The 26,892-nt window shown below is 40.7% G+C and overlaps 1 protein-coding gene across 2 annotated transcripts in view; it reads left to right on the top strand.

Annotated features, from left to right (window-relative positions):
- Window positions 1–26,892, top strand: part of DIAPH1 (diaphanous related formin 1) — a 97,758-nt gene that overhangs the window by 65,104 nt on the left and 5,762 nt on the right. For both annotated transcript variants that reach the window (XM_027081788.1, XM_027081789.1), the window contains 9 exons: window positions 14,975–15,073; window positions 19,225–19,319; window positions 19,645–19,746; window positions 19,968–20,207; window positions 20,340–20,469; window positions 21,208–21,332; window positions 21,971–22,135; window positions 22,269–22,404; window positions 24,337–24,423. In XM_027081788.1, coding sequence (XP_026937589.1) covers window positions 14,975–15,073; window positions 19,225–19,319; window positions 19,645–19,746; window positions 19,968–20,207; window positions 20,340–20,469; window positions 21,208–21,332; window positions 21,971–22,135; window positions 22,269–22,404; window positions 24,337–24,423 — 1,179 coding nt within the window. The remainder of the gene's footprint in view (window positions 1–14,974; window positions 15,074–19,224; window positions 19,320–19,644; window positions 19,747–19,967; window positions 20,208–20,339; window positions 20,470–21,207; window positions 21,333–21,970; window positions 22,136–22,268; window positions 22,405–24,336; window positions 24,424–26,892) is intronic.

A 26,892-nucleotide genomic window follows, 5' to 3' on the forward strand; every position in this document is an offset into this window, starting at 1 on the left:
ACCTGTATTTTCTTTTAAAATTTTTCTTTAGAGTTTATTTTACTGTTCTAATTCTAGTTTTTTTTTTCCTCTTTTTTTTTTTCCTGATTTCTTGAAATGAATAGTTAACTCATTAGTTTTGGGTCTTTTTTTTTTTTCCCCGTATATGTGTTTGACACTAAGTTTCTGTTTTAGGTGTAGCCCCTAAGTTTTAATAGGCAGTGTATTAGCTTATTAAGGCTGCCATAGTGTTCCACGGACATGGTGGCTTAAAAAGCAGATATTTATTTCTCACAGGTCTGGAGGGTAGAAGTCATAGATTTAGGTGTCAGCAGGTCTGGTTTCTTCTGAGGCGTTTTCCCTTGGGCTGCATATGCTGCCTTCTTGCCATGTCTTCACATGATCTTTTCCTACGTGCCTGTATTCCTGGTGTCTCCTTGTCTGTCCAGATTTTTCTTGTTATAGGGACGCCAGTCAGATTGAGCAGGGTCCACCCTAAGAGCCTCCTTTTAACTTAATCACCTCTTCAAAGACCCTGTCTCCAAATACAGCCATATTCTGAAGCACCAGGTGGTGGGGGGTGCAGACAGGGGGCCGTGGGGCATGTTAGGGCTTCAACATATGAATTTGGGAGGAACACAACTCGGTCCATAACAGGAAGCATTTTTATTATTCAGTCCAATAAATTTTGATTTTCATTATAATTTCTTTTCATGGGTTATTTAGAAGTGCTTTATTTCTAGATATATGGAATGTATTAATTTCCTATTGCTGCTATAACAAATTACCACAAATTTAGTGACTTAACAGGAATATAAATTTATTTGGAGTCCACAGTCCTAATATCAAGGTTTTGACAGAGCTGTGTTTCCTTTGGAGGCTTTAGGGGAGAATCCGTTTCCTTGCCTTTTCCAGCTTCTAGAGGCTGCCTGCATTCCTTGGCTTAGGGCCCCTTCTCCATCTTCAAAGTTAGCATCATAGTATCTTCATATCTCTATCTCTGTCTCTCTTTCTCTCCTCTGCTTCTGTCATCATGTCTCTTGTCTTGCTGTGACCCTCCTACCTCCTTATAAGGATCCTTGTAATTACATGGGATCGATCAACCAGGTAATCCAGAATAATCCTCCCATCTCAAGATCAACTTTACCACACCTGCAATGTACTTTTTGTATGTAAAGTTGAATTAGGATGTGGATATCTTTGGGGAAACATTATTCTGTCTACCAGTGTGAGTTCTCAGGATTTTTTTAAATGTCTTATTAATTTCTAGCTAGTTGTGTTTTGGTCAGTGCTCTTGTTTTTTGTTTTTTTGGGGTTTTTGCTTTTTGCTTTCCTTTTCTTTTATATATGAAATCAGCAAACCACAAAGAAAAAAAGATTTTAAAAAAAGAGAAGAGGTGGGGGGAACAAAAAGGAAAGTAATTGCTGAGGTGATTTCGTACCTTGAGGTAGTTTACTTCGCGCACTTTACCTGATGGACTCCACCCACATGTCATGGTTGTCTGGTTGTTATTGTTGCAACGTCAGAAGAAGGTTAGTCCAAACATGGGCTCTTCCACATGCAGAGAGGGCTTCCTCCCTTCCCAGCATACTTAATAGCATTGTCCAAGGTAGCTAAAGTGCACCACCTGGCTAATATGCGCTGACAATCAATACTTTAGGAGGGGAGGCCTAACTGGTCACTGCTCTTGTGATTTCAGTCTTAAGAAATTTGTGGAGTTTTCCTTTATGACTCTGAATATTGTTAAATATTATAAATGTTCTATGTGCACTTGAAATTCATGTATTTGTTCTTCAGTTGCATGAAGTGTTGTATATATCTCCATTAGGTCCTGTTTGTTAATTGTGTGGCTTAAATTTTCTGTATCTTTACTTTTTGTTTGCTTGTTTTATCAGTTACTTAGAGAAATGGTTGAAACATCCCACTTTGTGGATTTAGCATTGTAATTCTGTCAGTTTTTGCTTTATATTTCTTCGTTTAATTTTTTATATCAGTTTCAGACTTACAGAAAAGTTGCTAGAATAAAGCAAAAAATTTCCTGCACATACTTTACCACATTCCTGAGATGTTAACATTTTACCACATTTGCCTTACCCTTCTGTGTGTGTGTTATTATATTTTTCTGAAGCATACAGATCAGTTGCCTCTTTATCCTTTGGTGTGCATGTGCTAATAGTAGATCCATAGCCACATATCAAAATTAGGAAATTAACATTAATGTAATAATATTATTTAACCTGACCTTTAGATTTTGCCAATTGTCACAGTGACATCCTTTGCAGAAAAAATACTGGATCATGCATTGCATTCAGTTGTCCCTTAGTATTCTTTAATTGGGGATAATTTCTGTTATGGTCACCTGCAAAGGCATATGGACCCCTACTCAAAATTTGGTTTGGATGTCAAGAATGATGATGCCCCACACACACCAAGAGGGTATGAAAAGGTTTATTAACTTAAATGATTGAGGTCTCTGGGAAGAGGAGAATAGTCCTCTCAAGCAGGTTTGAAATGGCTTGAAAGGGCAAGACAAGGAGACTGGCCTAAGTTTTTATTGTGTTTAGGGTAGGGTCAGGCTTAGAGTTCCTGCACAAGGACCTTGCATAGTCTGAATCTCCACTGGCACCAAGGAGGGAGCACTGAGGCCTCTGTGTTCCTTTGCCCAGATGTGAGGCACAAGGTGAAGTGGGAGAGGTGAGGCTTAACAGCTGTCAACCGTTAAACCAAAAATGGAGTCAGACTCCTCATTGTAGTTCCTTGGTCTTTATCTTTTAATACCTTGGCATTTTTTTAAAGAGTATAGACCAGTTAGTTTGTAGAATGTCCCTCAGTATGGATTTGCCTAATGTATCCTCATGATTAGATTAAGCTTATCCTTTTTTGGTGCTTTATATATCTTAATACATAAATATGTGTTGTTATCAGGTGCATACAAACTCAAAATTCTTATATTTTCCTGACAAACTAAAACTTTTATTGTTATAGTGTGTCCCTATTTATCTTTGTAATGCTTTTTGTTGCCTGGAAAACTGATAATATTAATGTACCTTCATCATCTGCATTGTTGGTCTTAAGTGGAGCATATAGTCTGTCTGCACTTAACATAATTACTGAAATATTTGGATTTAAATCTACCATCTTATTTTGTGTTTTCTACTAGTTCTATCTGTTCTATGTAATATGTTGATTTCATTCTGTTCAAAATATTTTCTAATTTCTTTTGTGATTTCTTCACTGACTCCAGAGTTATTTGGATATTTATTCAGGATCCAAATAATTGGGAACTTTGTAGTTATCCTTTTACTGATTTCCAACTTAATGCAATGCTAGTGTGATCAGAGAAAATACTTTGAATGATTTCTATCCTTTGAAATTTGTTGGTTTGCCCAGCATATGGTAAATTTTGGTAAATGTGCTGTGTGTGTATGGAAAAAAAGGTGTAATTTGTCACTGTTGGATGCATTGTTCTAATGTATCAATTAGGTCAAGTTTGTTAGATGTGTTCATATTTTCTATATCCCTTCCAAGTTTTTGTCTGCTTGTTTTATTAGTTACTGTACAAAGGGTGTTAATTCTTCCGCTGTAGTTATGGATTTACCCTTTTCTTTTAGTTCAATTTTTACTTTATATATTTTGAAACTAAATTATTGGATGTATTTAGATTTAGAATGATCATATTTTCCTTGTGGATTGACCCTTTATCACTATGAAATGTGTCTATTCAAGGCAGTAGCATTATTACAGATAAAATCTTTATCTGATATTAGTACAGCTACATCAGCTTTCTTTTGGTTAGTATATTTTCTTCCACTATTTTGTCCTAAGACTTCTGTGTCTTTATTTAAGGTGGTCCCTTGTAAGCAGTACATATTTAGTGTGTGTGTTTTGTAAATCCAGTCTGATGATCTTAGTCTTTTCATTGCAAAGTATTTAATCCACCTGAATTGATATATACCAAATTGCTCTTTGTTTTCTGTTTGATTTTTCCAATTTACATCCTTTTTTTCTGTTCTTCTTACTGATTCATTTAAAACTTTATTATTTCACATTTCCCCTATTCTTAGTTACACGTTTTTTTTTTTTACTATCCTTTTAGTGTATACATTAGAAATTACAACATGCATGCTTGACTTATTACAACCTAATAAATATTAGAACTTTTACCACCTTCCAGGTAATGTTAGAACTTCACAATATTTTAACTCTATGTACTACACATCTTTTGAGTCATGGATTTCATGCATTTTAATTCTACATATTTTTTAAACCCTATAAACATTTTTACTCTTATTTTATAATATCAGTATTCACTTAAAAACTCCTTTCTAGTGTTGTTCCTTCCTACCTGCATTTCTGTATTTCCTTTTGGGATACTTTATTTTCTGCTTGAATAAATAAATACCCCCTTTACTATTTATTTTAGTTCAGGTCTACTTGTAATGAATTCTCTGTTTTTGTCTGGATATATCTTTATTTCACTTACTTTTTTTTTTTTGCGATACGCGGGCCTTTCTCTCTCTCACTGTTGTGGCCTCTCCTGTTGCGGAGCACAGGCTCCGGACGCGCAGGCTCAGCGCCATGGCTCACGGGCCCAGTCGCTCCGCGGCATGTGGGATCCTCCCGGACCGGGGCACGAACCCGTGTCCCTTGCATCGGAAAGCAGACTCTCAACCACTGCGCCACCAGGGAAGCCCCATCACTTACATTTTTGAAGGATATTTTTTGTTTTCCCTTAAGAAACAAACAAACAAACCAAACCCTCCACTGTCAGTGTTACTGTTATTCATTTGAAGATACGTTCCACCTCCTGCTACTTTGAGAATTTATTTTTTACTCTGGCTTTTAGCAGTTTTACTGTGATAATGTGCTATGGTGTGGTTTTCTTTGTATTCATACTTGGGGTTCTCTGAGCTTTTGATTCTGTGTGTTGAAGTCTTCATCACTTTTAGAACAAATATTTTCTCTTCAAATACTGCTCCTGTCTAGTTTTTCTTGTGTTTTGTTTTAATTATTGGCATTTTATTTTGCTTTCAAATTCAGTGCCAGTGAATATCACATTTAGCATTCCGTTTTACGTGTGTGTGTCATGGGGCTTTTTTGTTTTTGCTTTGTTATTTTTAATATTTTACTTTCCCTGAGTACCTGTCTAAGGCTTCTGTTTGAGACTGAAATCCTGGGACTTTTCCCATGCTCCAAGTCACATTTCTCCCCCTTCTCCAGCCGTCAGCTTTATTCTGGTATATTTAATATACAAAAAATTGCACATACTTAATGTATACATTTTGATGAGTTTGGACATATGCATATACCTGTGATACCATCACAACAATCAAGGTAGTAAACATATCCATCACCTCCAAAAGATTTCTGAAGTCCCCTTGTTTTCATTTTCATTTTTGTTGGAAGAACACTTAACATGAGATCTGTCTTCTTAATGAGTTTTTACATGTACAGCACCATATTGTTAATTGCTCTGTCCAATTTTTTCTTCTCTTTCTGGGCCTCCAATTACACACGTCCCTTGCACTCTTTTTGTTACTTTCCATCTTTTATCCCTCTGCTGTAGTTTGTATCTTTTTTTTTTTTTTGCGGTACACAGGCCTCTCACTGTTGTGGCCTCTCCCGTTGCGGAACACAGGCTCCAGACGCGCAGGCTCAGCGGCCATGGCTCACGGGCCTAGCCGCTCCGTAGCATGTGGGATCCTCCCGGACCGGGGCACGAACCCGTGTCCCCTGCATCAGCAGGCGGACTGTCAACCACTGCGCCACCAGGGAAGCCCTGTAGTTTGTATCTTTTTTATTGATCTGTCTTGCAATTCAGTAACTTCTATTTTGTCTCTAGTTAAACCCATCTATAGAGCTCTTAATTTGATTTAGTTCTAGAACGTCCATTTTTTTTTTTAATAAATTCTAGTTCTCTGGTAAACTTCTCCATCTTCATCTATTTTTATTTTTCCCTCAATATTCTTGAACATGTTAGCTATCATTACTTTAAAGCTCCAATGTCTGGATCATGCATAAGTCTGTTCCTATTGTGTTTTCCTCTCTAGGCAGATAAGTGTGTGGGCTGATCACCTTCATGCAGTCAGGGAGTGAGCTATGCCAAGGTTTGGTTGTGGTTTTGGAAAGGCTTGATCTACCTCTGGTTCACCCTCTTCCTAGAGTGTAGGCTTTCTAGGGCTCCCAAGTGCAAGCCTGTTGTGATCACTTTTATCTCTGAGGATGTAGCCTTTTGGGTTCCCAGCTAAACAGGAGAGAGTCTCATATGAGATTCCCCACATTAGGCAGAAACTGGATCTTGATTCCTGTGTACCCCCTTGCTGCACAAAGCCCTCAAACTGATATTGGAACAATGCTCCAGTGTTTTGCTCACTGTTTCTCTGGAGCAATTCATCATCTTCTCAGCTCTTCTGTGCTTCAAGGTGATTTTTTAAAATACCATACCAGCATTTTTAGATGTTTTTCCATGGGAGACTTGACCCCCAATACTGGAAATGGAAATTTTCATTTCTTTTCATATATTTTATGATGATTTTCACACTGAAAAACAAAAATTTTATGTACTCAAATCAGTCTGTCTTTTCCTTTATACCATCTTTATTTTGTGTTATTCTTAGGAAAGTTTTCATTTATTCAAAATAATACTGTATTTTGGTTTTTAACATTTAGCTGTTTAATGTATCTGGAGTTTATTTTTGTGAATAGTGTAAAGTTAGGATCTAACTATTTTCCTTTAACATGGAGAGCCAGTTGTTCCAACACTATTGATTAGATCAGGAGTCAGAAAACTATGACCAACCCATTTTTGTTAATAAAGTTTTATTGGAACGTGGCCATGCCCATTTGATTACATATTGGCTCTGACTTCTTTAATATTATACCAGCAGAGTTGAGTAGTTCCAACAGAAACTGTGTGGCCCACAGAATCGTATATTTACTTTCGGGTCATTTAAGAAAGTTTACCAACTCCTGTGTTAGACTATACTTTTTAAAATTAATCTGAGTTTTTACTTTAGCATATAAATGTGTTTCGTATCTATTTCTAGAATCTCTTCTATTTATTATTATTTATTATTAAGAACTTCATTTGTTCTTCTTTCATTATCACTCTTAGAGTTACTATAGCTTTATACTAATACATTTTATTGGCCTTGAAGATACAGTGTGTTTAGGCAGGTTTATTGAGGCATAATTTGCATACAGTAAGATTTACCCTTTTTATGTGTACATTTCTGTGAATTTTGACAAATGTATACAGCCATGTAAAGATAGAGAACATTTTCATCACTCTTAAAGTTTCCTCCTCCCCATTTGTCCATCGCCTCTCCTCACCACTAGGCCCTGGCAGGGGCTGATATGTTTTCTTGTCCCTACGGAATGTCGGAATGTCATGTAAATGGAATCATACACTGAGGAGTCTTTGAAGTCTGGATTCTTTCACCAAGCATCATGTGTTTGAGATCTGTCCATGTTGTTTGCATGCGTGGTCATTCCTTTTTATTGCTGAGTAGTATTTCCTTGTGTCCATTCACCGGTTGATGGACATTTGGGTTGAATCCAGTTTTGGGCATTTATGAATAAAGCCAATAGAAACATTTGCATACAAGATATTGTCTGGACATACATGTTTTTCTTTTTCTTGGACAGATACCTAGGAATGGGATTGTTGGGTCATATGTTACAATAAATGTATGTTTAACTGTATAAGGAACTGCCAAACTGTTTTCACTTTACTTTCGAAAGTAGCTGTACCATTTTTTTCATTTCCAGCATCAATGTACGAGAGTTGCAGGTGCTTTGCATCCTCACCAGCACTTAGTATCATCAGTTTTGTTTTTCCATTTTAGTGATTCTAGTGGGTTGGGCATTATAGTTTTAATTCCTAATTAATTAAATTCTTATTCGTATTCCTAATGACTTAATGATGTTGAGCATCCTTCTCTGTGCTTATGTACCATCTGTGTATCTTCTCGGTGAAGTGTCCAAATGTCTTTTGCCTGTTTTAAAAAATTGGGTTGTTTGTTTTCTTATGGTTGACTCATGAGACTTTTCTTATATGTTCTGAACACTAGTCCTTTATCAAAAATGTGTTTTGCAGGCATTTTTCTCCCAGTGTGTGGCTTGTCTTTTTATTTCTTAACAGTGTCTCTGAAGAATAAAACTTTTAAATTTTTATAGAGTCCACTTTATCAATTTTTTCTTTATGTTTTGTGTTATCTTCTATTGCCGTGAACAAATTACCACAAACTTAGCAGTTTAAAACAACATAGATTTATTATCTCACAGTTTGCATGGGTCTGGAATCCAAGTTAGCTAGATCCTCTGCTCATGGTCACACCAAACTAAAGTCAAGGTTCTGGCTGGGCCGCATTGCCTTCTGGAGCTCAGTGTCCTTTGCCACGCTCATGTGGTATTTGGCTGAATCCAGTTCCTTATAATTGTAGGACACAGGTTCCTCTTTTCTGGCTGGTCATCAGCCAGTGGCTGTTCTCAGCTCCTGGAGGCTGCCCACCATTTCCTGCCACATGGCCTTCTCCACAACATGGCGGTTGCTTCTTCAAGAAAAACAAGAGAGCATCTGCTTCAGTTTCAAATCTCTCTGACTTCTCTTGTCTCTGAGCTCCAAACCCTTGTTTAAAAGGGCTCACCAGGGCTTCCCTGGTGGTGCAGTGGTTGAGAGTCCGCCTGCCGATGCAGGGGACACGGGTTCGTGCCCCGGTCCGGGAAGATCCCACGTGCCGCGGAGCGGCTGTGCCCGTGAGCCATGGCCGCTGAGCCTGCGCGTCCAGAGCCTGTTGCTCCGCAACGGGAGAGGCCACAACAGTGAGAGGCCCACGTACCGCAAAAAAACAAAAACAAACTAAAAAAACAAAACCAAAAAAAAAGGGCTCACCAGAATAAGTCAAGCCCACTCACATTCAAGGGAGAGGATTATACAGGGTATGTGCACTAGGAGGGAAACTCCTAGTTTCCTAGAACTCCAAGAAAATCCCAGGATGCCAACTTAGGATTCTTCCTACCACATGGTTTGTACTTTTTTATTTCTGAGAGATCTTTGCCTACTCCAAAGTGGTGAAAATTTTTCTGATGTCTTTTTTTTTCTTTTTGGCTGTGCTGCATAGCTTGTAAGAGCTTAGTTCCTCGACCAGGGATTGAACCTGGGCCATGGCAGTGAAAGCACCAAGTCCTAACCACTGGACCACCAGGGAATTCCATATGATTTCTTTTAGAAGGTTAATAGTTTTAGGGTTTCTATCTAGACCTGTGGTTCATTGTATGCATGTATGTGTTTATTTATGTATTAAGATAAATTCACCCTTAATGTGTACAATTCCATGGTCTTTTGTATATCACAAAGTGGTGCAGCCACTGAATTAATTCTAGAACATTCTCATTACACACAAAAGAAACCCTCAGTTCATTAGCAGTCACTCTCCACTTCTTTTTCCCACAACTTGGCAACCAAACTGATCTACTTTCTGTCTCTGAATTTGCCTATCCTAGATGTCTTGTATCAGTGTACTCATACAATATGTACACTTTTGTGTCTGACTTTTTCACTAATCCTGATGTTTGCAAGGTTCACCCATGTTTTAGCATGTATTAGCACTTCATTCCTTTTTATGGCCGAATACTACTCTACTGTATAGATATACCACATTTTGTCTTTCCATTTGTCAGTTGGTGGACATTGGGTTGTTTCTATGTTTTGGCTATTATGAATAATGCTGCTGTGAATATTCTCTCTTTTTCTTCTTTAACTGAACTGTTTGAGATAAAGTACCAACTTCATGGCCCTTTACCCCTAAGTTCTTCTGCATGCCTTTCCCAAGTATAAGGACTTTCCTTTTCGTAACTACAGTGTAATTATCACATTTAGGAAATTTATCATTGATATAATACTGTTATCTAGTATACAATTCACATTCAAATTTCACTGATTTAATTAGTGATTTTAAATATCTTAAACAGATGTTTAAAAATTACAGATTTTTTTATTAAGGTGAAATTCACCTATCATAAAATTAACCATTTAAAGTGGATAATTTGGTGGCATTCATAAAATGAAGTAGAAAGTATTTTTTTTCCTTTTTTATTTTTTGGAGGAGATTGGCATTAATTTTTCTTGAAATGTTTGGTAGAATTCTCTAGTGAAACCTTTTGGCCAGGAGATTTTCTGTTCAGGAGACTTTTAGTTATGAATTCAGTTTTTTAAATGATTTCAGTAATACTCAAGTTATCTGTTTCATCTTGGTTGAGTTTCAGTAGTTTGTGGGTTTTGAGGAATTGGTCCATTTTTTGGTAAATTGTTCAGTTTATGAGTACTAAGTTGTTTGTAGTATTCCCTTGTTATCCTTTTGATGGCTGCAGGACCTAAAGTGATATTGTTTCATTCCTGATGTTGGAGAGATAGGTCTTCTCTCTTTTTATCTTTGTCAGTATTTCTAGAGGTGTATCTATTTTATTAATTTATTTTTTAAACCAGCTTTTTGCGTCGTTGATTTTTTTTTCCTGTTGTTTTCATTGTTACTGATTTCTGTTCTTTTATATTTCCTTCCTTCTGCTTGCTTTGGGTTTCTTTTTTTTCTTCTTTTTCTACTTTGTTGAAGTAGGAAATTAGATTACTGATTTGAGCTCTTTCTTCTTTTCTAATATAAACTTAGCACTGTCAGTTTCCCTCTCAGCATTGCTTCAGCTGTGCCCCATATATTTTGATATGTTGTACTTTCATTTTCATTCATTTCTAATGTATTTTTTAAATTTATTGTGAGATTTCCTCTTTGACTGACAAATTATTTAGAAGTGGTTCTTTAGTTTCCAAGTGTTTGGATGTTTTCCTGTTATCTTTCTGTTATTGATTTACAGTTTGATTCCATTATGGTCAGAGAACATGCTCTATGATTTTAATCCTTTAAATTTGTTGAGGTTTATTTTATGGCCCAGGTGGATATTTTTCTTGGTGGATATTCAGTGAGCACTTTAAAAAAATTTATTCTGCTCTTGTTGGATGAAGTGTTCTATATATGTATATATCAATTAGACCCTGTTGATTGATTTTACTGTTCACTTCTATATCCTTGTTGATTTTTTGTATAGAGTTCCACCCATTACTGAGATAGGGTATCAATGCCTTGAAGTATTATTGTGGCTTGGCTATGCTGGTTTCCTCATTTCATCTCTATGAGTTTTTGTTTCTTATATTTAAGGCTCTGTTGTTTGGTGCATACACATTTAGAATTGTTATGTCTTCCTGGTGGATTGATCCTTTAATCATCATGTAATGTCCCTCCTTGTTTCCAGCTATTTTCTTTGCTCTGAAGTCTACTCACTGGATAGAATATAGCCACTCTGCTTTTATTTTTAATTAATGTTTGCACGGTATATCTGTTTTCAGCCTTTTACATTCAGCCTTTGTGTTTGAAGAAAGTTTCTTACAGACGGCATATTGTTGGGTCTTTTGTTAATGCATTCTGCCATATTTTGTGTAGGTCTCAGCCTACTAATGCTGTTGCCTGGGAATGCCTGGGGGCACTTACCTGGGCCAGTGTTGTGGCTGGACCAGCCCTCGTGGTTCTTATTAGGATTGCAAGATGCACCTCAGCAACAAGCATCAGAGAACAAGCAAGGTTTTATTGCTCACAGGTCCTGACATGACATGTCTCAGGCCACACATTGAGGTCACAGGAAGAGAGATGGGTAGGGGGCTCTAGGTCATCCCTGGGCTTCTTCCTTTATTGGGGTTGAGGGTGAGGTGCCTAGGGTCTCATGGGTTCACTCTTTATTGGTGAATTTAAAACATGAGAGCGGGAATTAAAGTGCACAAAAGGAAAAGCAGGGTCACTCTAATGATCAGTTATGTAGGTCACCCACGGCTTTCTAAAAGGGGAACTTCATGGATGGTGGCCTGGTTCTTTATCTAGTTGTGTAGCTGGCAATATGTTTATTCAAGATGGATGTCTTTGGAGTGGATGCCTCAGCAATCAAAAGCTTATTATCAGGTACTTATATTACGATTTAAAAAAAAACAGTCAGGTACTTACACTACAGCCAATCTCAGTTAGTTGGTATATTTAGACCGTTTATATTAAAGGTAAATACTGATATTTTACGGCTTAAGTCTGCCACTGTGTTGTTTTCTGTATGCTTCCTCCTTTTCTCTTTTCTTACTTTTCTGTGTGTTTTTTTGAATATTTTTTATTCCATTTTAATTTATTTATAATGCCTGAGTATATCACTTTATACAGTTTGCTTAGGTGTTGCTCTAGGTATTACATTATACACACATAACTTTTCCCAGTCTAACGATATCAGTGTTTTACCAGTCCACGTGAAGTGTAGAAACTGTATTTCCATTTAGGTCCCTTTACCTTCCCCAATTTTTAAATATAATAGTATTTCCTCCACATGGGGCTACTCCATTTTGGTGAAACTGGAAGCCCATATGCTTGTCTTTTATCTGTCACCTTTACTGAATTATTCATTAGTAGTTCTTCATTACTTCTAGTAGTTGTCTTGAATTCTACATATAGTTATATCTTCCACAGAAATGACATTTTCATCCCTTTCTTTCCTGTATTTATACTTTTCATTTATTTTTATTTTATTGCCAGGCAAAAAGTTGAATCTGTTTTTTCTATTTTTCAACACCAGCAGTGACTCTGTATCTTTTCACTTTATCTATATAAAATGAGAGATTTACTTGTACTTTGCCCCTCTGCTTCTAAGGTTTTGTGATACAGTCTGGATGTTTTAAGTCTAAATTTTTATCTGACTACCCATGGTTTTCTTTTTTTTTTTTTTTTTTTTTTTTTTTCCGGTACGCGGGCCTCTCACTGTTGTGGCCTCTCCCATTGTGGAGCACAGGCTCTGGACGCGGAGGCTCAGCGGCCATGGGTCACGGGCCCAGCCACTCCGCGGCATGTGGGATCTTCCCGGACCGGGGCACGAACCTGTGTCCCCTGCATCGGCAGGCGGACTCTCAACCACTGCGCCACCAGGGAAGCCCTTCATTTTTCTATATGATCTGTCTTTAGGGCCTCTCTGACTTCAGCTCCAGCTCTCCCCCTCATTCCATCTACTCCACCAATAATGACCTTTTTGCTTTTCCTTTAGCACATCAGGGCCTGCTTCTGTCTCAGGCCTTTGCATTTGTTGTTCTCTCTGCCTGAATTGCTTAGCTTTCTCACCTTCTAAAAGGTCTTTACTGTCATGTCACATTCTCACTAAGACCTTCCCTGGTCATCCCACTAAAGTTATAATCCGTCCCCTCCTCAAATCCCCCAGTTCTCTTCCTTACTTGGTTTTCTTTTCATAGCACTTATGACCATCTAATATACTATTTTATCTGTTAGCTGGTTTATTGTCTACTTCTCTTCATTAGAATATAAGTTCCATGAAGGCAGGAGTTTTTCTTTATTTTTCTATTTTCTATTTTGTTTTATTCCTGGTACCCAGAACAGAGCCTGGCACACGCAGGTCCTCAATAAGTCTTTATTTAAATAACTAATCTTCATCTATTTAGCATTTTCCTTCTTCAAGTTAGAACTCTCAGGCCAAAGGATGTGTTTTTTTATTAATAGTTCTTTGTACCTTTTGCCATATAACTTTCTTTTTTGTTCGCTTTCTTATTTATTTATACCAGGTAATACTTTTCATATGGTTTAAAATTCAACCAGTATAACAGGGTTTGTGTTGAAGAGTATTCCTCCCTCTTCCATAGTCAAGCACCCCATTCCTCTCCTCAAAAGCAACTAGCTTGGTCACTTTCTTGATACTTCTTAAAGAGATAGTCCCATAAGGCTTTCTGAAAAGTTGACAAAATATTTTACAATTGTCTGTCCAGAACAGTTCCTGTTTCTCTTTCTATTTGCTGCTGAATCCTTCTCAATAGGCAGTGTAAATCATTTTTGAGAGGATGTTACTGTCATGCTAGGTGCTGAGGGAGTGATACAGTGAAGAATTATTTTGCCCATGCTCTTGAAGTTCAAAATCCAAATGGGGTGGGAAGGTATCCACACTTACAAAGTAACACAGGATTTAGAAAGATCAAGATGATATATATGAAATGTCATGAACATTGAATTATTAATTGTTGAATGAAATCTAAGTGACAGATACCACGAAAATTAGTTCATCAAAGCAGAGAGTGACTACATTTATCAGAGAAGAATACATTGGTTTTGGATAATCTGAGAAGAGTGTAGAAGGGAAGGAGTATATTATACCTTCTGTGTGTGTACCAACATGATATTTATATACTAGGAATATATTTTTATGCCATGAGATTTTTCGAAGAGGAATAACAAAGTCCTCATCTTGTAGAGGAGAGATTATATGTGATTATGACAAAGTCAGTGAGAGGACTTGCTGTAAAAAAGTATCACATTCAGTGGGGATTCAGAGAGAGATCATAACCATTTGGGGATCAAGAAAATGTTTATAGGGAATTCATAATCAAGACAGAGCTTGAAAGATAAGTAATAATAAGCACAAAAGGATAACACAGTGGAAGACTCTAGTACAGGGGTTGGCAAACTATAGCCCTTAGGCTGACCACCTGTTTTTGTAAGTAAAGTTTCATTGGAACATAGTCATGCTCATTGGTTTATGTATTGTCTGTGACAGCTTTCACTCTGTAGTGGCAGAGTTGAGCAGTTGAGACAGATCACATAGTCTGCAAAGCCTAATTATTTACTACTTGGTCCTTTACAGAAAGAAAATTTGCTGTTCCCTACAAGTAGATAGGCTATGGGTGGGAAAGTATTATTGCTAACTATTAAAGAAATGAAAATGATATATTTATTATAGCTGGAGGGGGAAGTCAGTAATAGAATGGTGGGTGGCTAAAGAGGAGGTTATCTTTGAAGGAATTTAATAGGAAGACCATTACTAATAGAGAGGAAGCGAAGAGTATCTCTAGGCTGGAACAGTAGTTCATGTAGACATAGATGTGGTTTGTCCTTAATCATACTTCTCTAATCTTTCCCTTGCTAGCCAAGAAGGATCAGGAAGGTGGAGAAGAAAAGAAATCTGTGCAAAAGAAAAAAGTGAAAGAGTTAAAGGTGTTGGATTCAAAGACAGCCCAGAATCTCTGTGAGTAACTCTGTGATCTCAGCAATTTGAAATATGAAGGAGTTTTTCTAAGAGCTTAATTCTCGTGGATCCAGGGTCCCTTGATATGAAACTTCCATTTGTTAGTTCCAGGCATTGCATAGTAAATACCTGATATCTAATCCCTTCAATAGCACTGCAAGATTGTTAGCATCTAGTTTTACAGCAAGAAAATAAAGGCTAATAGGACTTTTAGGAATTTGCCTAGTCACATAGCAGGTAAGAGGCAGGTCTGGGAGTTGAACCTCATATTTTCTTATTTCAAAGCCATTACCATTTCCATTGCATCCACAGAAAATCTAACACAAATGTTCTAGGCACTGCACATTTCCTTCTTTCTCATTTTCTTTTAAGTATTTCCTTTAAAGGTGGGCACTGGCTTGACTTCCATTAAATCTAAAGTAACTTTGTGGTTTAGAATAAATAATGTAAATCCTGTACTTCTCAGAGTAGGATCAAGAACTTCAAAGAGTTCTGTTCTGAACTTGCTACCTATACTCATAACTCTGATTGGTGGCAAATTTCAGATCAGAAACTCCTCTGCAGAGTTGATATAGGTAGTATTTAATGATCAGAATGAATGTTCATTTTTTTGTTCATTTCAACTGTTGGTATCCCTACTTTATGTTGCATAATGAAGATTTAAATATTTGTTCAACAAATATTTGACTGTCTGCCAGGTTTCAGGCTCTATTAGGCACATACTAGGTGTGTGTTTCAGAGATGAAAGGGTATGTATTCCATAAAGCCCATTCATGATCCAGTGACATGGCTGTTGTCCCCATTTTACCAAGTGAGAAAACTAAAGTTCAGATGTTATGACTTGGCCAAGATCACACAGGTAATGAGGACACATACCCACAAGTATAGTCAGTGATATAATGAGAACAGTAAGCCTTTACAATTCTTGACTATATAATCTTAGATCATTGGCAACAGATATTACTAAATAGTGTCTGTAGGTAAGTCCTTTTATGGAAATTAAAGTGATGTGAGATAGTTCCTCTTCTCAAGATTATCTCTAGCAACATTAAAATGAGCAATTGTTATTTTAGAAAATGATAAAAGACTGTGGGGTAGTACATTGTTATTTCCAGTTGAATGATATCAATATAGGAAACAGAATTTAGGAAGAGAATTGAGATTAGGAGGGTCTAGGTGTTATTTAGTGATTCAGTGATTATTAAGTGCCTCTTACATGGTGAGGATGCAAAACTAAGTAAGGTAGTCCCTATCCTCGTGAGCCATATGTCTGGTAGAGACAGAAAAGTAAATAATGGTTATAGCACAAGTTGGTAAGTGTCATTATGGAGGTGTGCCAGGAAGCTTATGAGAGCACTGGGCAAGGGGGCATCTAAATCAAGTGGGAGGAGGACTGGAGAGAGCTCAGGCATCCGAAATGAAGTACTACTTGAAACCGTTCACAACAAACTAAATGAAGGGTGAGGGCTGGCTTGTTTCAGGCAGAGGGGTCAGCATGTATGAAGGCACAGAGGCATGTGTGCAGTTCAAGAACTGCAAGTAGTTGAGTACAGCTGAGTAAAGGCCGTATGTGGGGGAGTGGTGGTTGAAGAAGCTTTCAAGAAATAGACATAGAGGCTAGATCATAAAGAAGTCTGATAGGCTTAGGCTAAGAAGTATGTATTTTATCCTAAAAACTGTGAAAGTTATTGGAGGGATTTTAATCAGGAAAGTGAGTGATACAACCCTATGTAATTTGGGGGAGGGCTACGTCAGCAGTGATTATGAGGCCGGATTGCTAGGGTAGGGGAAGACTCTAGGCAGAGAGATGTGTTATGTTATGGCTTTAAACTAGGCGAGAGGTGATCAAGGCCTGAAACTAAGTTGTAAGAATGAATAGGAAGAAGATACTAAGAAGATAGAATTAATGGAACTTAGTGATTGATAGAGGGGATAAAGGAGATGTTTTCTTGGGTTAAGATCACTCTATAGAGAGTGGTACCACTTATTGAAATAGGAAAATCCAGCAGGAGCAGATTCTGTCTTTTGTGGGAGAAATGGTGGACATGAGTGAGAGATGGCAGAGTGGTAGGTAGGAATGATTGATTTAATTTTAGGATAGAATTTAAGGTTCCTGTGGGAATCCTCCAACAGGATGGGTGTATTAGGCATTTGGGTATAGAAATCAGGAGGAATGTCTGGCTGGAGATAAGAATTTAAGAGATAGTATATGAGTCATAGTTGAAGCCAATAATTTGCTTTGAAGGTCATTAATATTTGGGGGGGCAAGTAACATAAAGGGGAGACTTCAAAGGAGGCTGGAAAGGAACAGCAAGAAAAATAGTCTGACATAGTCTAAGAAGTGGGAGTCGTAGTCAAGTAAAATCAGGACAGGACAAGTGTCTTTTGGATCTGCCATTAGGAAAGCCAGTGACCTAGGCAGGAATAATTTTAGTATAGCCTAAGTGTTAAGAACAGAAGCTCTGGAATCCGTTTGTATTTAAATCCTGGCTCCAACCCTTACTAGCAGTGTGACCTTGGACGGGTAGCTTAACTTCTTTAAGTATGTTTCCTTTTCTGTCAAATGTGGTTAATAATACAAACTTATACATTATTATAGATAGGGTTAAATAAGATATATATGTAGATTGTGTTTAAGATACTAGGTCTTACATGGAGTATACACTCAACAAATGATTGTCATCTTTTCACTGACTTTGTGGGGACAGAAGAATTAAGGAGAATGTGGAAGCAAGAATAGACTGTTACATTTTTAGAATGTTATAAAGTGAAGGAAAGAAGGAAGTTGGTAATTAAGAATGTTGCATCAGGGAGGATTTTTTTTTTTAAGATAGGAAAAACTTGAACGTGTATATCGTTGTCCCTCGGTATCTGTGGGGGATAGTTTCCAGAACCCCCCTCATATACCGAAATCCATGGGTGCTCAAGTCCTTTATATAAAATGGTGTAGTATAGTTGGCCCTCTGTATCCACAGATGGGGAAGGCCCACTGTATATGCTGAAGGAAAAGGTCCTTAGGGCTACCTGTTCTATTGAAACACGAGAAAAGGATGAGTATATGGATATAGTTCTGCTAAGCTTACGTAAAGAAGTGTCGGCACAAGTTTTCTTCTAGATGATTCCAAAATAGCCCTTACTCGAGCCTTTTCTAGTCTGGTTCCAACTGAGGGCCCCCAGTGCTCAGTTTATAAGTGGCATGAGAGAAAGCTTAGCAAGTAATTTGACCGATGGCTTCAATTTTTCTCAGTAAAAAGCAGCAAGGCCTTTTTAGAACAAATGGGGAAGTGGCAGGACATTTGGGAGAATGGGGATATTTTATGTGGAGGAGCTGCCAAGAGAGCCAGGAGAGCGTGGAGTAGGGACACACAGAAGGATTCCCCACCATCACCGGTGCCACTTCAGATTCGTAGAATCTGATCTGCAGTGTTCATCAGCCCAGGTGTAAGAGGAGAGATATGAGATGGCTGAGTTAACTAAGGACTGGAAGGAGAAGGAAACGAGAATAAGAATAGTAGTAATAATAGAATGGGAGTGAAAGGGTAGACTACAGGGTCTAGGTTAAACAGAGAAAGCAAAGTAGAACTGAGACATTCAGAGAAAATGGAATGGTCATCTCTCTCGTGGGAGAGAGCGAGCGCGCAGCAAGAGAGCACTCTGATGAGACTGAAGAGTCAATTTAGGGATAAGTGAGAGAGCTGAAAGGATGGGAAGTGTTTGTTGGGGAATGGGATGTGGCAATTTAAGAATCAGAGCATTTCAAGGCAGTGGCAGCTTTGAGGATGGAGTCAAGGGAGTGAGGAACTAAAATAGAACAGGGTGAACATTTTTGATGTATATATAGAGAGAGATCAAAGACTTCCTGTGTGAGCAAAGACAAGGTGTTTGTAGAATGTCGTGCTTGGAACAGTGTGGCTGGCGTGTGACATAAATGTGGGGATTCGTGGGAGGGGAAAGCGGGGAGGTGGGAACCTTAAACACTGAGCTCAGGAACTTGGAGCTTAACTATACAGGCAGTGGGGAGCTGGTGGAGGTTTCAGATCATGACTTTAAGAGAGCACTCCCAGGAAGGTTGTCCAGAGTAGGTTTGTAGGGTGGGCTGGAAGCGGGAAGAGACTGAGAAGAACATGTCTTTGTATCTCATTTCCTGGCAGCAATCTTTTTGGGTTCCTTCCGCATGCCCTATCAAGAGATTAAGAATGTCATCCTGGAGGTGAATGAGGCTGTTCTGACTGAGTCTATGATCCAGGTAAGGAGCAAGGTCGTTCTGGAGCTGGCTCTTTGCATTGCTATACACTAGCTCTGTCTCCTCTCTGCCTAGACGACGAGGACTCTGTAAGCATCGTTGACTTAAAGAATGCTGGCTTTATATAAGCTTCCATCTCTCTGGTGATCAGGTTATTTCTGGTATATTTTTCAAAAGTCCTGCCATCTCACTAGCTGCCTCCCCCACCACCCCCTGCCCCAGCCCGTGTCTCCTTCTTAGTGGTCCTTGGGCAGAGCGAGGGACTGACAGGAGGCTCAAGTTGTCAGCTCATCCCCCTCAAACTTAGACAGTCCCTTCTGTCTTGCAGAATCTCATTAAGCAGATGCCAGAGCCAGAGCAGTTAAAAATGCTTTCCGAACTGAAGGACGAATATGATGATCTGGCTGAGTCAGAGCAGTTCGGCGTGGTGGTGAGTGAGGCCTGTGGCACAGACTCTTCTCTGACCCCCGCTTCCCCGAGAGCATCCGGGGCACTTGCTCCTGGCCTCTTGTCTATTCTGAACCCATCTTTCTCTCTTTCTCCTCCCTACCCTGGAACTCAGATTCTGCCATAGGAGGCTTAAGCCTGTATCTTCTTCTTCCTTTCCTCTCTTCTCTGTTGGCTATAACGGAACTGCTTGTCTCTCCCCAGATGGGCGCTGTGCCCCGCCTGCGGCCTCGCCTCAATGCCATCCTCTTCAAGCTGCAGTTCAGTGAGCAAGTGGAGAATATCAAGCCAGAGATTGTTTCTGTCACTGCCGCATGTGAGGAGTTGCGAAAGAGCGAGAACTTCTCTAGCCTCCTGGAGATTACCTTGCTTGTTGGAAACTATATGAATGCTGGTTCCAGGAATGCTGGTGCTTTCGGCTTCAATATCAGCTTCCTCTGTAAGGTGAGCTAGGGGGTTAGAGCAGGACGTTGGAAGGGAAGGCTGTGGCCTCTAGGAGCCCAGTGTGGCAAACTGCTGTCGGCCTGAGGTGGTCGTGGGCGTGTCAGGACTCACCATTTCTCCTCTTCCCCCAAGCTTCGAGACACCAAGTCCACAGATCAGAAGATGACGTTGTTGCACTTCTTGGCTGAGTTGTGTGAGAATAACCATCCCGAGGTCCTCAAGTTTCCAGATGAGCTTGCCCACGTGGAGAAAGCCAGCCGAGGTGAGGCAGATTGGGGTGAAGCTAGAAGGCGGTTCCAAGCCCCAGAAATCTCTGCACGGGGTAGGGAAAGAAGACTCAGTCTAGATTTTAGATCATTTTCAGTTCAGACAATTTTAAGGAACGGGAGAGAGCACAGGCATGATGTCTAAGCCACAGGGAGGAGTATCGGGCAGAAGAGAGGTCTCCATGTACAGAAGTGGGAAGCACTCTTTCCCTTCTTAGGGAAACACCAGACACCAAAAAACAACTAGAAGAAAGGCAGGTATTTTTAGTTTAAGTCAACAGTTTTTCTCATTCAGAAAGCGTAGACTGGATTAGCAAAAACCAGGCCTCACCGTCCTGGGACTAGGCAAAGAAAAAGCAGCATTCAGTAGAAATGGGAACAGATTTCTGCCCACCCTCTATATTTCTGTGTAAGGTCTCCTTCCTCCCAAACCCTGTTCTCTAAAATAAATGAGACCAAGATCCCGGGGGATTTCATAGATTCTTGTTAAATTAAATGAAGCCTCTTTTCTCTTCTTAGTATTGTACAGCTTATGCAGGCTGGAGGTTTAATCATCAAGTAATTTATAGTTTCACTGAAAAGCTGTGTGAAACAATTAGAGAGCACGTGAGAGGACTAAAATAATTAAGTACCAGCTGGATGTACAGACTGGAGCAGTGCCCTGAAGAACAGAATAGGGTTTTGAGACTGGAGGTAGTAAAAGCTCTTGCTGTCTGTTTTTGTGTCTACTTTAGTTTCTGCTGAAAACTTGCAAAAGAACCTAGATCAGATGAAGAAACAGATTTCTGATGTGGAACGTGATATTCAGAATTTTCCAGCTGCCACAGATGAGAAAGACAAGTTTGTTGAAAAAATGACCATATCCTTTCTTGAAAGGAGGGAGTTGCCCCCAGGAAAAAAAAGAACTTCCCGTGGGGGGCCAACAGGATAGATACGATGATACACAATTTTTCCTTAAAAAATGGTTTTTCATTAAAAAATGTTTTTTCATTAAATGCATAGTTCTTGAAAGCATTCTCATTGTTGTGGTTTGCATCAAACCATGCAGATAAAGTAAAAGTCTCCCTTGAGACCTTGCCCTCTGCCCCATCTCCCCACCTGCCAGACACACACACCCCATACTACACACACATACATATTCCCTTCTCCCTCCCCTTCCCAAAGATAACCACTGTCACTGGACTTCTCTCTGATTTGCACCCTAATGAATGTATTTTAGTAAAAATTGCACTGTACTGCTTTAGCACTTAGTATGTTTGGCCCTGTTTCCGTAGCAGTATATGCAGAACAGTCTCTTTTTAAACTGCCACTTCCTGTTCTTTAGGAATACCGTAGTTTATGGTTTCCCATTCCCGTTTGGATGTTTAGATTGCTTCTGGGTTTTGCTGATGCGCCGTGTTGCGCATCCTTGTGCCTGCCAGTACACATCTGTGAGTCGTCCTCAGGGCTAGAGAAGTGGCTCTGCTTCCTTGTGTTGGTTCTTTACTCTGGCTGCACAGCTTTGTGAAGGATGCACAGGAACAGTATAACAAGCTGCGGATGATGCACTCTAACATGGAGACGCTCTATAAGGAGCTGGGCGAGTACTTCCTCTTTGACCCCAAGAAGGTGTCTGTGGAAGAATTCTTCATGGATCTGCACAACTTTAAGAATATGTTTGTGGTAAGCAGGGTATACCTGCCGACTGAAGCTTTCGTGGACCTTTCTCACTTTCCACTGGGTTCATGTTGGTTGGTGGTGGGTGTGTACATGTGTGAGTGCATACGTGCCCACGTGTTCATTTTCTCCCCCACAGCAAGCAGTCAAGGAGAACCAGAAGCGGCGGGAGACAGAGGAGAAGATGCGGCGAGCAAAACTGGCCAAGGAGAAGGCAGAGAAGGAGCGGCTGGAGAAGCAGCAGAAGAGAGAGCAGCTCATAGACATGAATGCTGGTAAGAAGCGAAGGCGAAGGGCCGATGGGTTGAGACAGGAACGTTTGGAAGGCTTCTCTGTCTAGAGTCTAGAGGCCAGAGAACAGCTCATGTCTGAGCTCAACTGCTGGCAAACGATTTTTGGCAGCCTTCTTCCTCCACGATCCTGATGCTGGACTTTAACCCCGACTCCGTTACATGCACGTTCCAGTGCTCGACTCTCAGTTTTTTCCCTCCTTTGCTGGTTCTGCATTATGTCTCATCTCCCCAGTGATTTAGTATTGTTGTAACATGTACTCTTGCCTTCTGCCTGTCCAAAAATTACCCCGTCCGGTTTTCATACCCTCTAGTACATCTTTTGTTCTTTTTCCCCAAACTGTTTTCCTGGCCCTGCTCCTGTCTTTTAATGGCTTGCCTTCGCTTTCTGCTTATTTCACTAAGTATTGTGTCCCCAGTACCTCAGCACAGTTGTACACACCTATCAGATTGTAAATGGATTGAACTTCTGGAAAAGGGGGCAGGGGAGCTGGCCACCCTCTTCTTTCTTCAGCAGAATCTCTATTTCACTCTCAGAAGCATGTCTTTGTTGAAACATATGGCCTCAATTACTGGCCCTCTGTTTCCTGTTTCTGCTTCTTTCCTGCTGCCGACTCCCTGCCCCTCTCTGGCTGCTCTCTCTGCGGGCAGCGGAAATCCAGCATCCATTGCACACAGCCCTGAGCTGGTGCCACCCTTCTTGAACCTGAGGGGCTACGAGCCATCTAAGTAAAGAGGTTCTCTGGGCTGCTGGGTCTGGCAAGAATCCATGCTTTGCTGAGCACGAGTGGTGAGGGCTGCTCTGACACTCCAGCTCCCGGGGACTTCTCTCTGTGGCACGATCAGGGACCTGAGGCAGCAGAACTGCCTGCATTTCTGTCTTTTCTTTATATTTTTTGGGGAAGCAGTTCCCCTGCCCTTACTCCAGTTGTATATAAGCCACAAACTTTGCTCTAGTAATGCCATTAAAAAAGCCCACACCAAGTATCCTTCACCTTCCCCCTTTCTCCCCAGGCCTCTAGGCTTTGTCCCCAGTTAATGTGTAGGACGTAATAGGGATAGGTGGAGTCCAGCTGATTTGTGGGAGTCCAGCTGATTTGAAGGCTGCACACAGTCGTCAGGCAGCGCAGGGGACCCTGCCCTGGTCCATGTTCCCAAGGGCAAGCAGATGAGGTTGGAATGTAGGGCAGCTGCACTGGTGGTGTTTGGCCAGCAGGCGGCACTGGGAGCAGTGAGCCCAGCCTTGTGGCTGGCAGCCTACGGGCTCCTAGGGATTTCACAGTTTCAGATTTCACTACCCTTAGCTGTTGCCATGGAAACGGAGTGGGCTGGAATAAGAATTCTACATTAACTCTTTGTATTCCAACCAGAAGCTCCTCTTAGATGCAGAGCTGACTTCCGGAAGATGCAGCCACTGGGGGCAGTACTTAAGTGAAATACACTCTTGATCAGTGGTCTCTCCTCTTTCCTCAGCCCTGCTCTGAAACTGAAACCAGGCTTTCCGTGAGAGGTTTATGTAAATTGGAGTGAAACACTTCAGGATAAAGAGAGAGTGATATAGTTCTTTATTAATGTCATAATCCTGGTCTCTGTACGTATCCCAGTCTTGCAGTCAAGCAGGTCTACACTTTTCTGTGCTAGTTCTGGTGGGGGTGGGAAGGGAGGAGGGCACTGCAGGAAAATTATGCAAGGTTTGCAGTGGTTGGTAACCAGTGAAACCTTTTGTTTTAACCATTTTCAAACAGACACGAGTAAACATGGGCTGTGAGACTTGAGGTTGAGCCCTCCATGTGCTCCAAGCCCCGAGAAGCTGTGGGCGCGGGCAAGCAGTTCAGTAGCAATGCATTTTTTGTGGGGCTCAACACATGAGTGCTACTCGGGCTGAAGAGCTTACATCTCTGTTTTTGTTCATGACAGAGGGCGATGAGACAGGTGTGATGGACAGTCTTCTGGAAGCCCTGCAGTCAGGCGCAGCATTCCGGCGGAAGAGAGGACCCCGTCAGGGTAAGTCAGCAAGTGGAGCCCAGCCTGTGTGTTGAAGGAAGGCAGTGAGGCCTCTCTGCTCCTGGTCCTGCTTGTCTTGGGCTAATGAGCAGGTAATGATGTTCTGAGGGTTTAGAAACTTCCCCACAATAGTCCCTGCATCTAGAGTGGATTACCTAGTCCTCTTCCAACCATGTTAGAAAGTGCTGACTTGGAGAACTAGGACTTGAGGGACTGACAACAGATATTACATTTGATTATTCTTGTATCTCTCCTCATTCTTGAAGCAGAAACGTAGAATAAGCAAACCACTGTGCGGGACACAGAGATTTGAGTAGGCGTTTGTGTATATGAACAAAAAATTTGATGTAAATTCAAAACTGTACATTAGATGTAGGAATACAAAGAAAATAAGTCAAGAGTCCTTACTCTCAGCTTCACAAGCAGGAGAGAGAGAGAGAATAGAAAGTATAGAATCCTATAGAGAGAAGGCTAGGCGTCATTCTCCCCAGATGTAAGAATGTAGAGGAGCATCTCAACCGAAGGATTGTGCTGTGTCTGAAACCTGCCTTTTTCTTGGGTGTAATTGGCCTCCACCGCACTTGCCTTCCCCGTGTACTCCCCCGCAGCCTCCTCTCCCGACCTTCAGAAGATTTAAGTGGATTATGTTGAGCCAGAGCCTCTAAGAAGAATTATGGGGATAGGAGGACAAATGATCCAGGCATTAGTATGGGGAAGGATCAACGGTTAAACTGCCTTTGAGGGAAGTATATAGTGGCCAAGAGACTGGTCCAGAAGAAGGTATGGCCAAAGCTCCTCCTCATGACCTGCGCCACTGAGTCTGGTGAAGGCCCTTTGGGGCTAGTCATGACGGCTTCTTTCCTAGGTGTTGAAGGGTGGGCATTACAGAAAGGGCAGCATTAAGAGTTTGTACTTCTGAGGTGGTTTAAGCTATGTTCCCTATTCCCTGGCTGGTGCGTTCTGTAGGCCTGTGTGATAGGAGCTTCACTTCAACGTTATTGTACAGATGAGTTGTGTGGTTTGCTTTGGACACTGCTTAGCTATTAACAGTGGTATCTGTAGGACCTGTAGTACCCGTCACAGCCTGTAAAGGTGACCTTATGATCAAGGGTATGGAGCATGTTAGCCCACACAGAGTCAGTGTCCTGGCCCAGACGTTGTAGATCACTATGAGTTTCTTCGTGAATGGCTGACTGCCTGCTTCTGCCAATACTCTGAATACCCAGAGGGAAATTCCCTCTGAGGGCTCTTCTGTAGGACTTCAGAACCTGCCCCAAACAGAAGAATCCCTCATTACAACTCTGACCTATTTCCTGGCATCCTCTGAGTACAGGCTTTCTGGAGGGGAGGAGAGGTGAGTGTGATCGACTTAGGTCTTTCTGGGATAGCGTGTTTAGTCGTGTAGATCTAGGTTTGGGCAGAGTATGAAGCAAGTGGTATTTTTGGTGTGTTTAGTCTTTAGAGATTGTTGCGACATTGTTTCCTCCCCACCATATAAGGTGATGTGGCCTGACGTTAAGCGTTTCTAGATAAACAAAAATACAGTGCCTCTTCCTATTTTCCTCTATCCTCTCAGCTAAGTGCCAACCTTCACTGGACTTTTGGTGGGGAATTCCCTTTTAAGCTTCTTCCTGTAGAACTAAACCAGAATCCCAGATGCTTCCTGGACACAGGCAGCCAGACATCAGTGGCTTCCCTCTACTGGAGAGGCCTCATTCTCCACTTCTTCCCAAGTGAGAAACCAGGACTTACAGGCCGAGGAAGCAGGGATTTTGTTAGAACCTAACCTTTCAGCAGAGGACCTGGGTCAGTCAAAGTGCTGCTTCCCAGTGCAAGAAGGACTAGGAGATTCTGAAGCAAAAAGAAGGTGAAAATGAGAACTACGTACTTTTAAAATTGGCTCCATCTTGTATCCTTATCTTTCTGGGGTCACTAAACACACCGAACATATCTGGGAGAATCAGGGGAGACATTTCTAGTTACCCTGGTAACCCCTGCAGACATTGGTACATTCATTTCCGAGAAAGTGACATGGCCTTCCATTAAACATAAACAGAAGGCCAGGCATCACAGTAGAGTGCAAAGAGCATAGGACTAGGTAGGCATCAGAAGACCCAATGTCACATCCAACTGATGCTGCCTAGATTACCTGAGACAAGTTTCTGGGACTCAATTTCTTCACGTCTAAAATGAGAGTTGGGCTAGAGTGGTCTCCAGGGCCCTTTACAGCTTTAGTATTTTTTTTTTTTTCTACCGTGACAGTAGGATTAAGAGGAGAAGAAAAGAAAGAGGCTGGACCCAGAAGGCCACATTGTAAAACTATAAAGGTTTCCCTCACTGGCTGCCGGACTTAGCTGGTCCACCCAGTGCCTGGCCGTCTCTGACTGTTCCTGCTGACTGATTTTGAGCTAAAAAACCGAAGCACTATCATGCAGGTCTGCCTCACAGCCCTCCTCCGTCCCAGGAAGG

The sequence above is a fragment of the Aethalodelphis obliquidens genome, unplaced genomic scaffold (assembly GCF_003676395.1).
Source record: "Aethalodelphis obliquidens isolate GAN/ISIS:26980383/991018 unplaced genomic scaffold, ASM367639v1 scaffold45, whole genome shotgun sequence".
NCBI lineage: Eukaryota > Metazoa > Chordata > Mammalia > Artiodactyla > Delphinidae > Aethalodelphis > Aethalodelphis obliquidens.